This window comes from Mastigoproctus giganteus, chromosome 2, assembly GCF_048544385.1.
Source record: "Mastigoproctus giganteus isolate SK-2022 chromosome 2, ASM4854438v1, whole genome shotgun sequence".
NCBI classification, from domain to species: domain Eukaryota; kingdom Metazoa; phylum Arthropoda; class Arachnida; order Uropygi; family Thelyphonidae; genus Mastigoproctus; species Mastigoproctus giganteus.
Genome location: NC_143576.1, coordinates 11,283,781 through 11,296,896, shown reverse-complemented (window position 1 = coordinate 11,296,896; position 13,116 = coordinate 11,283,781). Strand labels below are relative to the sequence as shown.

The 13,116-nt window shown below is 34.9% G+C and overlaps 1 protein-coding gene across 1 annotated transcript in view; it reads right to left on the bottom strand.

The window, feature by feature from the left end:
• Positions 1-13,116, bottom strand: part of ND-B14.5B (NADH dehydrogenase (ubiquinone) B14.5 B subunit) — a 99,744-nt gene that overhangs the window by 16,524 nt on the left and 70,104 nt on the right. Inside the window, exon 2 of the mRNA XM_090390353.1 lies at positions 127-270. Coding sequence (XP_090246479.1) covers positions 127-270 — 144 coding nt within the window. The remainder of the gene's footprint in view (positions 1-126; positions 271-13,116) is intronic.

The following is a 13,116-nucleotide window of genomic DNA, read 5'->3' as shown; positions in this document are numbered from 1 at the left end:
ACACATATAATTTGTAAAGTTTTTCATTATAATGAGTAAGAATAAAAGTCAATTTGTGTGAGGTGAACTCTGCACTGGTAAAAGATACTTTTATATAAACATAAATAAGAAAGTAGGTAAACTAACCCTCGGGTGCAAAATCTTCTGGATGGAGCTCTATGTAACGTCTTATTATTGCATCCCTTTCTGCAAATTGTCTTTGTTTATAGATATACAATAATTCCCCACTGATTATACCAACTGAAATTGCTGCAACATACTTCTGGAGACCTGTGGTATTTAAAAAAAGAATAATAAAAAAAAAAGTTGAAACATATGTTTATGTTTATTGTCATTCTAAATTAATATAATTTTTCAAAAGAGTAACCAAAATCCAGGTGAAAATACAGGGTGATGATCTTGCTGAAGAACCCAGAATTCTGTAATAACTTTTATATATAAAAAATAAATAAATAAATAAAAAAAGTCATTAAAATTCACACTCATATTCCTGAAATCACATTAAAATTCATAGCAACATATCTGGGTTGTGATGGTCCGGCCAATTACAAGAAATGCTGAAAATGGTCCTCATCTATGTTGAGCAGAGTTTCACCTGGCACTTCATATTTATAAATGTGCACTGCAATATTGCTCCTCTCTAGTGGATTCAATTTATAGTTGATTGTTTGGTTTCTACTCATTTTAGGACCCATTCCAATACACGTTTCCTTTTAGCATGCTTCATAAAAAGAAGTTTGGTGGAGACAAATCTGGGCAGCCACATGCCTTTGCTGTTTACCCTATCCTTGAAAAATCTTTTAATTTCTGCCAAACTTGTGTGTGATATGTTAGGTGGCACCAGAAATCCTTTTGGTGCCACCTGACTCATCACACACATGGAAATAACCCTGCTGCATCTTGGCATCACTTAACTGGTTGATGAACTTAGTGAAAATCATGAGGTAAATTTGTATTCACATTCTGATTGAAGAAATCTTGCTCTACATGGACGTTAATCTTCTGGGAATGTAGCAAATCCTCATGAAGTGCACAAGTCTATTCAAATAAAGCAGTGAAAAAAATTGCTACCAATTTTCATGTTATTTTGTACATTAATTAAAGAATTATTAACAAAATTCAGGGTTCTGCAGAAAGAGGATTATTCTGTATTTTTTATAATATAAAATGACAATGAATCACCGAGATAATACATAACATTATGAATAAAAATAGACATTTTAATTTCATTTAATTTACTTGTGTTCTACAACAAACTTGCCTGGTTGTAGACTAGGATCCCTATAATTGACATAACATAATAAATAGATAAAAACAAGATAATACAAAGTACTATATTAATAAATAATAAATTTCAAGATGGGAGATAATTTGATTCAATTACTATAATGAACACAATAGCTGACCCACTTCTGCAAAGCAAGGGCTGCGCAGATGCACTGTAAGGTCTTTCACATTGTGGGGAGAAAAGTTAAAAATAAAATTTTAATAGATATTGTGTAAACCTGTAACTATCACAAATTTCAAGATGGGAGATAATTTGATTCAATTACTATAATGAACACAATAGCTGACCCACTTCTGCAAAGCAAGGGCTGCGCAGATGCACTGTAAGGTCTTTCACATTGTGGGGAGAAAAGTTAAAAATAAAATTTTAATAGATATTGTGTAAACCTGTAACTATCACAAATTTAAGATTTTTATTTTTTTCAATATTTAATGGAGACTTTACTTTAGGGATGAGAACTAAATACATTAATTCTGTGTAGTCAGATATTAAATTTGTAATCATTACTGCTAGAAAAAAACAAACAAATTGCAACTTGAAATCGATTGTGCTGATAAATTACACTAGCCAACATGATTTTTACTTCCACTAATGTATCAGTGGTTTGCAGTAATTTTTATATGTATATTTCAAAAATAATTTTAAGGCTTTGAATGAACTGGTAAGCTAAATGCCCATGACAACCTTCCTGTTGCTCAGACAAAACATGCAAATTTAAATTGAGGAAGGATGGCTGCAGGATAGATGTGTGGAAATTTGCTTCCAGCCAGTGGTTATGATTTTTGAAACAAACTTCCATCTGATGCTATGGAAGTGGGTACTTTGAAAAAATGTAGGGAGAAACTAGACAAATTACACCAGCCAACACGAATTTTACCTCCAAGAACTTAAATGCGGTTTTTAACCAATTTTTATGCATAGATTTCGCCACGACAGTTTTACATCATGACAGTTATTAAATATAGAGAGAGTTACGTTTTACCAAAATATGCCAATTTCACATAATCTATCCAGTAATATATGACATACTGATTTATTTTATGAGATATAAGCTAATTCTCTCAATTTTAGCAATCAATTCTGGCCTCTGTTTTTTGTGATAAACATAATCAGACTTAGGTTTAACTCTGGTTCCTTGATAAACATGGTTCTTAGGTTTAAATTCCAATGCAACAATTTACAATTTGAAGAGAGCACACTTAGCATTTTTGGTGAGGATTTTAGTAAGTTGTGCCACGGTTTTCCAAGTATTAAATGATCGTGACATGTTCTCAGGGTTATAAATCTATCCTCCAAAAAGTAGTGGGGAAGATAATAGTGATAACTATCAGCCAGTACGCTCAGGTAGTGAGATACATTTAATCAAACAAGATGAGTTTAAAGATTTGATTTGAGACAAATTTGCCAAAAGAACAAGCTAAACTATCAGGTTCTAGGTTACAGCAGTGGAATATACTCACAGCAGGAACAAAGATTTCAGTGTTTCAAAAAAGATCAAGTTTTTCAACTATTTTACTACAGAGGACAGTATGCATTTTTGCAAAGACATTATTGGACTTCTGAAAGAAATAGGTGTTGTGCATATGTCAGATGAATGGCATTTATTCACAGATGCCTCAAAATTAAGTTTAAAAGCAGTTTTGCTTCACAGTGGCAACGAATTTCCATCAGTTGGACTTAAAGTCATGAAAGCATGCCTAAGGTTCTACATGATATAAAATACCAGGATTATGGTTGGAACAAGTGATCTTAAGGTTATTGGTTTGCAGGGAATTTCACAAAATATTGTTTTGCAACATTCGGACAAGCGGGATGAGTTCATACCAGGACAATGTAATATTTGTAGAAGAATACAAGAAATTTACCTCAATATGGTATGTAGAACACTTCTGTATGACACTCTCCAGAAATTAAAATTAATATAAAATTAATGCTTGTGTTAATTTTATATTTGTTTTAATTTATGGAGAGTGTCATAAGGAAGTGTTCTACATACCATATTGATGTAAATTTCTCTTATTCTTCTACAAATATTGAAACACAACGTAAAACGTATTTAGCATTGTAGCTCTGTTTTATACTATCAGGATAATGTAATGTAAAATATATTCCTTTACTGCAATCAAACAAGGTTCTTCTTCCACCCCTGAACATCAAACTTGGATTGATGAAAATTTTGTGAAGGGTCTAGATAAAGAGGGTAACAGATTTGCAGACTTGAGAAGCGTGTTTCCTAATTTAACACATGCCAAACTTAAGGAATTTTTGTAGGACCCCAAATTAGGAAACTCCTGAAAGATAGTGTTTAAAATCCCAGTCAAAGGAGGTTGAATTGGCAGCTTGGCAATCATTTAGGCAGTAGTACATGATTTTTTGGGTAATAGAAAAGAAGAAAACTATGAAATTGTGTCTAATTTACTCAAGTGCTACAAAAACATGGGCTGCTGAATATTGTTGAAAATTCACTTTCTTTATTCCCATCTTGAATTTTTCCCTGAAAATCTGGGAGATAAGAGTGATGAACAAGAGGGGCTGTTTTATCAACATATTTCCACGATGGAAAAGTGGTACCAAGAGTCGCTGGGATCATGTAACAATGGGGGGATTACTTCTGGTTCCTTGTAAGGGGAGTAAGCAGGAATACAAGAAAAAATCCCTTAGTAGCAAACATTTTTAAGGCCAATTACAGTTACGCTGATTATATAACATTGAAATATAACTATTTTGCCATGATTTATGATAATTTTTCCAAAGTTAAATTAGTTATAGAGATCATATTTTTTTACACTTGTATTACAAATGATTTTTTTTTTTTTTTTTTTTGGCTGATGCTGTATAAGCTTGCTTTCTTGCATCATACGCCTCAATTAATGCTAATATCATTTTATTTTAACAGTAACTTTCGTACATCTTTTGACAGACATATCATGACTTTTTATTGGTATTTTTGGAATCAGTGTGTTTATTTCCTCCAGAATCACATATTTTCAGGGCTGGTTCTGGTAGGTGTGCAGTGTGTGCATGCACTGCAGGTGGCCAAATCCCTAGGGTGGCTTATAGTGCACTTTAAAGAATAAAATTAAAATGTAATTTAATATAGTGGTCGGCGATGAAATAGCGAATATGGCATTGTTAATAAATAATATTGTATTCTCTAAAGGCCCATTCACAATGAAAATTAAACATAAAAATAACGTAACAAATGTTATGTTATTTTTATGTTTAATTACCGTAAAATTAAGAAGTCGTACACAATGGGAACATAAACATGAACGTAAACATATTTGGTAACCATGGAAACAACATGCTCTTCTTTCATACTTCAAAAAATTGATGGTTGCATGATGACAGATGATAAAGCTCTGCGGTTTATGGTTATAAATAATGCCGAAGCATACATGTTAGGTGTTTTGCATCACAAAACAGAAGTTCAAGCACAGGCAATGGTGGGTTCATCTGCTGAACCAGAGAAGGATTCAACAATGGGAATCCATAACCTCTATGATTGTGTCTTGTTTTAAACCACGTAAACAAAAGCATAAAAGCTTGGAGTTTGCAAACTTTCATGTTAGCGTCTTATGATTAAGTTTAAGGTTACACTTAAACTTATGATTAAGTGTTACACTTATGATTAAGTTTAAAGTTAGGTTATGAATCTACTCAAGATTCGCATTGATAGGGGCAGCCAGATATCTCTAGCATGCAGGCGGCTAACAGTCCAAAACTGGCCCTGCATATTTTCATTGTGGAGGTATAACAAAAAATATTTTTTGTTGGCTAGTGTTATTAGGGGGGTAGGAGAAGTGATGTGGCATGTTTTGCTGGTTTTTTTTTTTTTTTTGCTGATATTGTATAACCTTGCTTTCTTGCATCATTTTCCACTACTAATAATTATTAAAATTTCCCATCACATCACAATTTCAACATATACAAGTTATTGTATTTACCCATAGTATGTATACCTTATTACAATTAGGGAGTAGATGCAACACTGATCTGATATATTATCTGCAAATAATAATATTTGCATATGTTCATAAACGGCAGTAATGTTGGCAAGGGTAACATGTTCGATGTTGTCTCTCTACCTAGCACCTTACTCTTACTGTAACAGAAAGACAGTCGTAATGCAAGTACATGTAAAAGAAACAAACAGTACTGCATACTTGTATTATTATTTTTTTATAATATTGTATTATTAAAATGTTTTTGCAAAAGCAAAAAAAGTGTCTGAATCCTCCTGACAATTTCTGCTATGTCTGTGGACAGTTTACAACAAAAACTCAGAATAAGAAAAACTACAGTATTACTAAACATGCATATTCTTTGTACTCTGGTAACAAGATTGATGATCAGGACAAAACCTGAACTCCATATATGTCGATTTGGCTAACTGGGAAAATTAAAAAGTATGCCTTTTGCTGTTCCTATGGTGTATCAAGAACTGTGCAACCATGATTGCTATTTCTGCATGACAAAAATATCAGGGATGTCCAGAAAAAGCAAGTACAGCATCAAATATCCTAAAAATATCATCTGCAAACCAGGCTTGTTTCATATAATGAAGGCCTGCCGATACCAGATCCCCAAAATCATTGGATAAAGCAAACAATTCTGAATACAACAAGGTTTCTTGTGTTGCAGACTTTGCTGGACCATCCACTTCAACACATTTGGACTACCCAGAAAATTGCGATGCACCACACTTTATTAAGCACGTCGAAAAATACTTCGTTATGGAAGAGAGTTTGTACGTTTTTTTTTTTTTTTTGGTAGTTGTTGGCACATCAGCTTCTGTGGCCATAATGCACCTCCCAAGGTTTTTGCAGTACTTTGATCCCCAAGCCCGAGGCGGAATTCGAACCTGCGACCTTTGGGTTGCCAGGCAAGCAGTTTACCCACCCGGAGCCAGGTCGGCCGTTTTTCTGTAATGATATTAGTGGTCTGAACTGGACTATCTCAAATATCTGAACTGGACACAGTCCTAATGAATAGCATATATGTATCAATGCCTCAAAATGAAGTTTGAAAGCAAGTTTTAATCCACAATGGACATGCACTCCTATCAGTTCCTCTACTTATGCTATTGGCTTGAAAGAAGCATATGAAAGTATATCTGAGATCCTGAATGCAATAAAATACCATGACTTTATTAGCATTGGCAGAGCCATATGATGCAAGAAAGCAAGCTTATACATAATCAGACAAAAAAAAAAACACTTCCCACTTCACCTATCCATTCACTCAAAAAGTCTGTCCAGCTCTTACTTGAATTTATTTAAGCCATCAACTTCATGACAGATGGAAGTTTGTTCCAGCAATCAACTGCCCACTGTCTAAATGCAACCTTCTGCACACCTATTCTACAACTATCTGAATTTGAATCAATTTGAATTTATGTCCCCTCAGGTGAAGAATCTGGGCAAGAGGAAGAATCCCATCAGCACTGAGCTTGCTCAAACCATACAAGGCCTTGTACACCTCAATCAGATCACTGTGCAGCTGGCAAAGTCTCCAGATGCTGCAACTTGCAGTACTTTAGTCTTTCTTGGTAAGAGCAACCCTTTGTTCCCCCTCACTAATTTCGTTGCCCTTCTCTGTACTCATTCCAGCAGCTCTATGTCCTTCGTAAAATGAGGCCTCCAGACCTGTATACAGGGCTCAAGGTGTAGCCTAACCAAGGCCTTATATAAAGGGATGTTGGTTTTAGGAGCATTAGGAACTAAGGCCATATTGCTCTGGGATATGCGGTGGTCATTCCCTGACCTTTCCGCATCCTCCGTATTTGGTGGTGACGGGCTATGCACTGCTGCTCCTTCCCACCCGGCTACGGAGGCACCTATAAAGGGATAATCACCTTCTTATCCCTGCTAGAAAAATTCCTGTATATCATTGAAAAGACCCCATAAGCTGCTCTGGCAGCCTGCTTGCACTGCTCAAAACACTTCATGTCTGCCTGCACAATTACCCCAAGTCTTTTTCATTCTTCACTACACCGAGTGTAGTGCCACACAGTTGGTACGTTACTCTAGGATTGGTGCTACCCATATGCAGTATTTTGTATTTGTCAATGTTAAACTTTAGTTGCTACTTCTCAGCCTACCTGCCCAACTTTTCTAGATTCTATTGCAGCAGCGTACTGTCGTTACCATCATTAACAACCCTGCCAACTTTTACATCATCTGGAAACTTGGATATTAAGCCAGTTACACCTTCATCAATATCACTGATAAATATGGAAAACAACAATGGTCCCAACACTGAACTCTGTGGGATGCCACTAATAACATTTTTCCTCGATGAGCAATGTCCATTGATTACCACTCTTTTTCTTCTTCCATTCAACCATCCTTTATCCATAGCAGCAACTTGCCCTTAATGCCATACTGCTCCAATTTGTACAGCTGCCTTTTATGTGCAACAGTATCGTTAAAAATGAATGTACTTAATGTGTAACACTTCAAAAAGTAACACAAAGTTTCATGCATTTTCAATAACGTCTTTTTTTAATTACAAGTCCTGAAATCAACAAAGTTGTGTGAATGAGAAAATATGGACACAATCAGTCACCGTGCAGTCATCCAATTTGAAAAAACGGGAGTGATATCAAAGGCAGTTCATGAGGATACGGTTACAACTTGAAGGGAGGATACCTGTTTCCAATTCCATGATTAAGAAATGGGCAGCAGCATGCTGGCATGGAAAATGACCAACATCCATCACTCCCAAAACTGTTGAAAGTGTGCATGATTTTATGATGAGTGTGAGTGACAGTTTGGTACATTGTCAGCACCTTGAGCATCTCATCTAAATAAATGTACCACATAATAACAAAGGTTCTCTCTATGTCAGCAAGATGGGTCCCAAAATTGTTTACAGCAGATTAACACATAAGAGTTGTCAAGTAAAGTGAACATTTGCATAATTTTCAAGCATATCCAGTAAATTTCCTTGCAAGGTTTGTGACCATGGATGAGATGTGGGTCCATCACTTTCAGGCAGAGACAGGGGAGCAGTCCAAACAGTGAATACACAGCTCTTCTCTGCCACCAAAGAAATACAAGTTAATTCCTTCTGCTGGCAAGGTAATAGCATTGGTTTTTTTTTTTTTTTTTTGGAATGTTGATGGAGTGTTGCTTCAGAAAGGCCACACAGTTATGGGGACATATTATGCAGACTTTGTAAAGCATTTGTATGAAAACATCAAAGACAGACACTGAGGAAAACTCAGTTGAGAAGTCTTGTTCTGCTAGAACAAGGCACCTGCTCACAAGTCTGTCACTGCCATGGCTACATCGAATAAGCGCAGCTTTGCTGTGATGTCACTGCTGCAGTGGATGCATTTCTGGAGGCCCAAGAGAAAATTTTCTTCGTAGCTGGAATCAATGCGTTGCAGCATCAGTAGCAAAAGTGTATCGAAAAGGGAACTGTGTTGAAAAATAACACGCTACTAGATTTCTCAAATAAAGCCTTCATACTGAGGTCACAAACTTTCCAAACGCTCCTCATAGTTCAATTTTTTTCCAACAGTGCCAATTTATTTATTTTCCAGCAGTGCCAATTAATGTGTGACTAGTATACACATTATATCTGTAACATTTGGTTGTAAGAACTATCATTTCAAGTTAAAAATATTTAGAGAAAATAATAAATTTAAAGTAGCAACTTGGAACATTAGGAGAATAAATCACAAATTAGATGAATTGACCATGGAACTACAAAATAGAAATATTGACATAGCAGTCATTACCGAAACAAAAAAGAACAAAGGATCCAAAGAAATAGGTAACTTCATAATGATATACTCCGGAGCACCAAGTGAAATGTGGGCATCATCGGGAGTTGCTGTTATAATAAAGAAAGAATGGGAAAACAAAATATTAGACTTGGATATCATCCAGAATACTGAAATTAAGACTAAAAATTCTATCTTATACAATAACAATCATTGGCATCTATGCACCAGTAGAAGGCAACATTGATGAAACCACAGAATTTTATGACGAATTACAACAGATCATAGACCAAACTAACCAAAACGAGTATCTCATACTAGCAAGAGATTTTAATGCAAGGGTTGGTGCTCAATCAGTAGACAAATGTATAGAATCAGAAGGCGAACCCATGGTCAACAATAATGGAAGATGCCTGATAGACTTCTGCATTTTTAATAAACTTAAAATTACAAATACTTTTTTCAGACACAAGAATATCCATTAATTCACATGGGAAGCAAGAAACAAAGTCTATAATAGATTATATTATCATTAATGAAAATTTAAATGACAAAATTAGAGGCAGTGAAATTGACTATCACTATGACTATCAAGTGAAATTGAGATCACTACCTAGTAGAAAGCACTTTCAAAATAAAAAGAAATTATCTTAATAAAAAGAAGAAAATACCAACAAAAACTACTAAGAAATTAAAAATAAATTTTTTGGAAGATGAAAGCACTAAATTCCTGTATGAAAGTCGATTGAAAGATAAACTCAAATAAGATGAAAGTGATAATGTTGAGGAAATCTGGTCAAACATGAAAAAATCAATTCTGGGAGCTGCTGAAGAAAGTCTTGGATATAAACCTATAAAAAATAAAAACTGGCTAAGAACTTGGAATGAAGAATTGAAACAAACAATGAGAAAAGAAAGACCTATAAACTGTTCCTACAAACCAAAGACCTACATTTACACATAAAATATAAAAAGCGAGCAGAAGTCAGAAAACTAACCAGAAGAATCCGACGACATGACTCCGATAAATTTGTTAAATCCTTAGAACGTGGTATCACTGGCCGCAGAGAAGAGGTTTTCAAATTTTTAAGAAATTATAACTAGACTCAAATGATCAAATAAAAACCAACTCCATCTCTCTCAAGCAGAATGGAAGCAACACTATTCCAAACTATGGTATAATCCTGGCACTAGGGAATTGGAAGATGAATCTGTGGTAACCGAAGATGAAGAAAATATAACAACGGAAGAACTAGAGTCAATATTACAAAAATCAAAAAACCGAAAAAGCCCAGGCATAGACAATTTGAATGTAGAACTATTTAGATATGGTGGCACTTTACTGAAAAACGCAGTACTAAAATTATTTAACAATCATATGGCACAAACAACAGATACCCAAAGATTGGGAACCAGAAATATTAATCAATTCACACGAAAAAGGCTCCAGAAATAACCCTAACAACTACAGAGGGATAACACTGCTATGTGTTATCCCTCTGCTCCAAAGCCACACTCTAATATACTAAAGAATAAACTTAATAAATACAGTGAACAATTCTTAGAAGAACAATGTGGGTTCAGAAAAGGGAGAAGCACAATAGATGCCATTTTCTCACTACAACAAATTTTGGAGAAAAGAAGAGAATTCAATCTACCAACATTTCTGCTCTTTATTGATTATGAAAAAGCATATGACAATGTAAATCGGAAAAAACTTGGGCAGATTCTACATGAAGAAAATATCCCAACCCAACTCGGGAAAGTGATCCAAAGCCTATATAAAAGCTCAAAATCTGTATAAAATATTCTAATGGCCAACTATCATACCCAATTAACACCAATAAAGGAGTGAAACAAGGATGTGGACTATCACCAAATTTATTTAATATCTACATCAATAAAATTCTTAAAGAATGGAAACAAACAATTAACAACGGAATACAGTTGAACAACAGGAATAAAATCCAAACTATATTATATGCTGATGATCAAGTTAGAATTGCAAAATCCGAAGATGAACTACAGATAGCAGCAAATGAACTTAATAAAATAGGTAAAAGTAAGAGATGAAAATCTCCACCTCAAAAACAAAATCAATGGGATTATGTGGAAAAAAACATACAAAGAGTCAAAATTGTTACTGATGATAAAATAATAGAACAAATATCTGACTTCACCTATTTGGCAAATTTAATATCAAATGAAGGGAAAGACATCCACACTAAACTACAAAAATATAATAAAATGAATGGAATGATTAAACACCACTTCGGAAAACAAATGACAACAAACAAAATTACGACTGCACAACATCACTTCAAAACCAGCCCTCTTCTACAGCTGTGAGACTTGGGTCATAAATAAGAAATATGCACACAAACTAGAAGCAGCACAAATGAGATTTTTAAGACCATTATCAGGCTTTACAAGACTAGACCACCAAAGAAATTTAGATATCCGTGAGAAATTAAAAGTAGATAACATAATAAATGACATAAAATGGTATCAGGAAAAATGGATCAGCCACATAGAAAGAATGAACCCAGACCAGATCCCAAAATTAGCCTTTAACTACAAACCTACAGGCAAGAGAGATGTTGGTCGACCAAGACAACGATGGCGAGATCAAGACCACCTCCAAGAGCTGCAACAGAATAGGTCTTAAAAGACCTAAGCCGGACCAAGTTCATGATGATGATGATGAATAAATTTTAGTGATTGTTTTGTTATAATAGAGTCAACGGTGATGAACACTACATTTAAAATAATTTCAGGGCAGTCACATGTTTGCACCAGTATTTATAAAAACCATAAAAATTTGTCTTTTTATTTTTTAAAAATCTCTCTGGGCAACATTAAACAAACAACTCTACCTATAAGATGGAAGGATTTTTTTCTCCACAGCAGTGTCAGTCCATAAACACATCCAGTTCTCATCAACAAATGAAACTTAATACATGTATATCTGAATATCTGGCAAAAAAAATAAAAAAAAAAAATAAAAAACACTAAAATCTGGAAGAAAAGTAAACTTGTTAGAAAACCATAAAAAAAAGTTATGAATACCAGAAATCCTCCACTGAAACAAGAAAAGTTTGAAGGTTATGAATATGTATAACAATGAATATGTCGCCCTGAGAGTGTAAAATATTGCAAGGTTTTTGAAGGTCCACTGTTCTGTCAAAAGAGACAGTTTGCGGAATTAACTCATCCTAATAAATGATCCCAAAGATGACACTTAGATTTCAGATAAGCTTTTATTACTGTACCACAAAAAAAAGAATGCTGTTCAAATTTTAGCAGTATGGCATTAGTGGCAATTTACTGCTATGGATAAATGGATGGTTGAGTGGAAGAAGACAGAGTGGTTATCAATGAGTACTGCTCTTCTTGAACTAATGTTATTAGGAAGTTCCCCAGGGTTCAGTGCAGTGCCCCTTATTGTTTTCAATATTTATTAATGATACTGATGAAGGCAATAACATGCTTACTGTAACAAGTTTTAGAAAAATCAGGCAGATGAGCTGGGAAGTGGCAACTGAAGTTTAACATTGACAAATGTAAGGTATTGCATATGATTAGCAGTAATCCCAGAATAACATATCAAATGTATGGTACTACACTCAGGGTGTAATGGAGAACAAAAAAAACCTGGGTGGAAATGTGCATTCAGACATGAAGTTCTCTGAGCAGTGCAGACAGGCTGTAGGACAGCTCATGGGGTTTTGTAAATTACATAATTATCCTTGCCAGCAGGGATAAGGGGATGATTATCCTATTATTCAGGCCACATCTTGAGTACTGCAAACAGGTTTGGAAGTCTCATTTTAGAAAGGATGTCAATCTGTTGGAATGAGTACAGAGAGGAGCAATGAGTTTACTTACGTACTCACTCACTCCGTGGCACTACGGTCCTTGTAGAACCTTGGACGCCTCAACGATATTTCTCCAGCTGTCTCTTTCCCTGATCATTGTTTTTCGTTGTTTCACCTTAAGCTGTCATAAGCCATTCTCTATGACATCCACCCACATCCTTCTCTGTCTTCCTCTCACTCTTCTTCACCCGGTTGTCCTTCCATTGCTTTCCTTG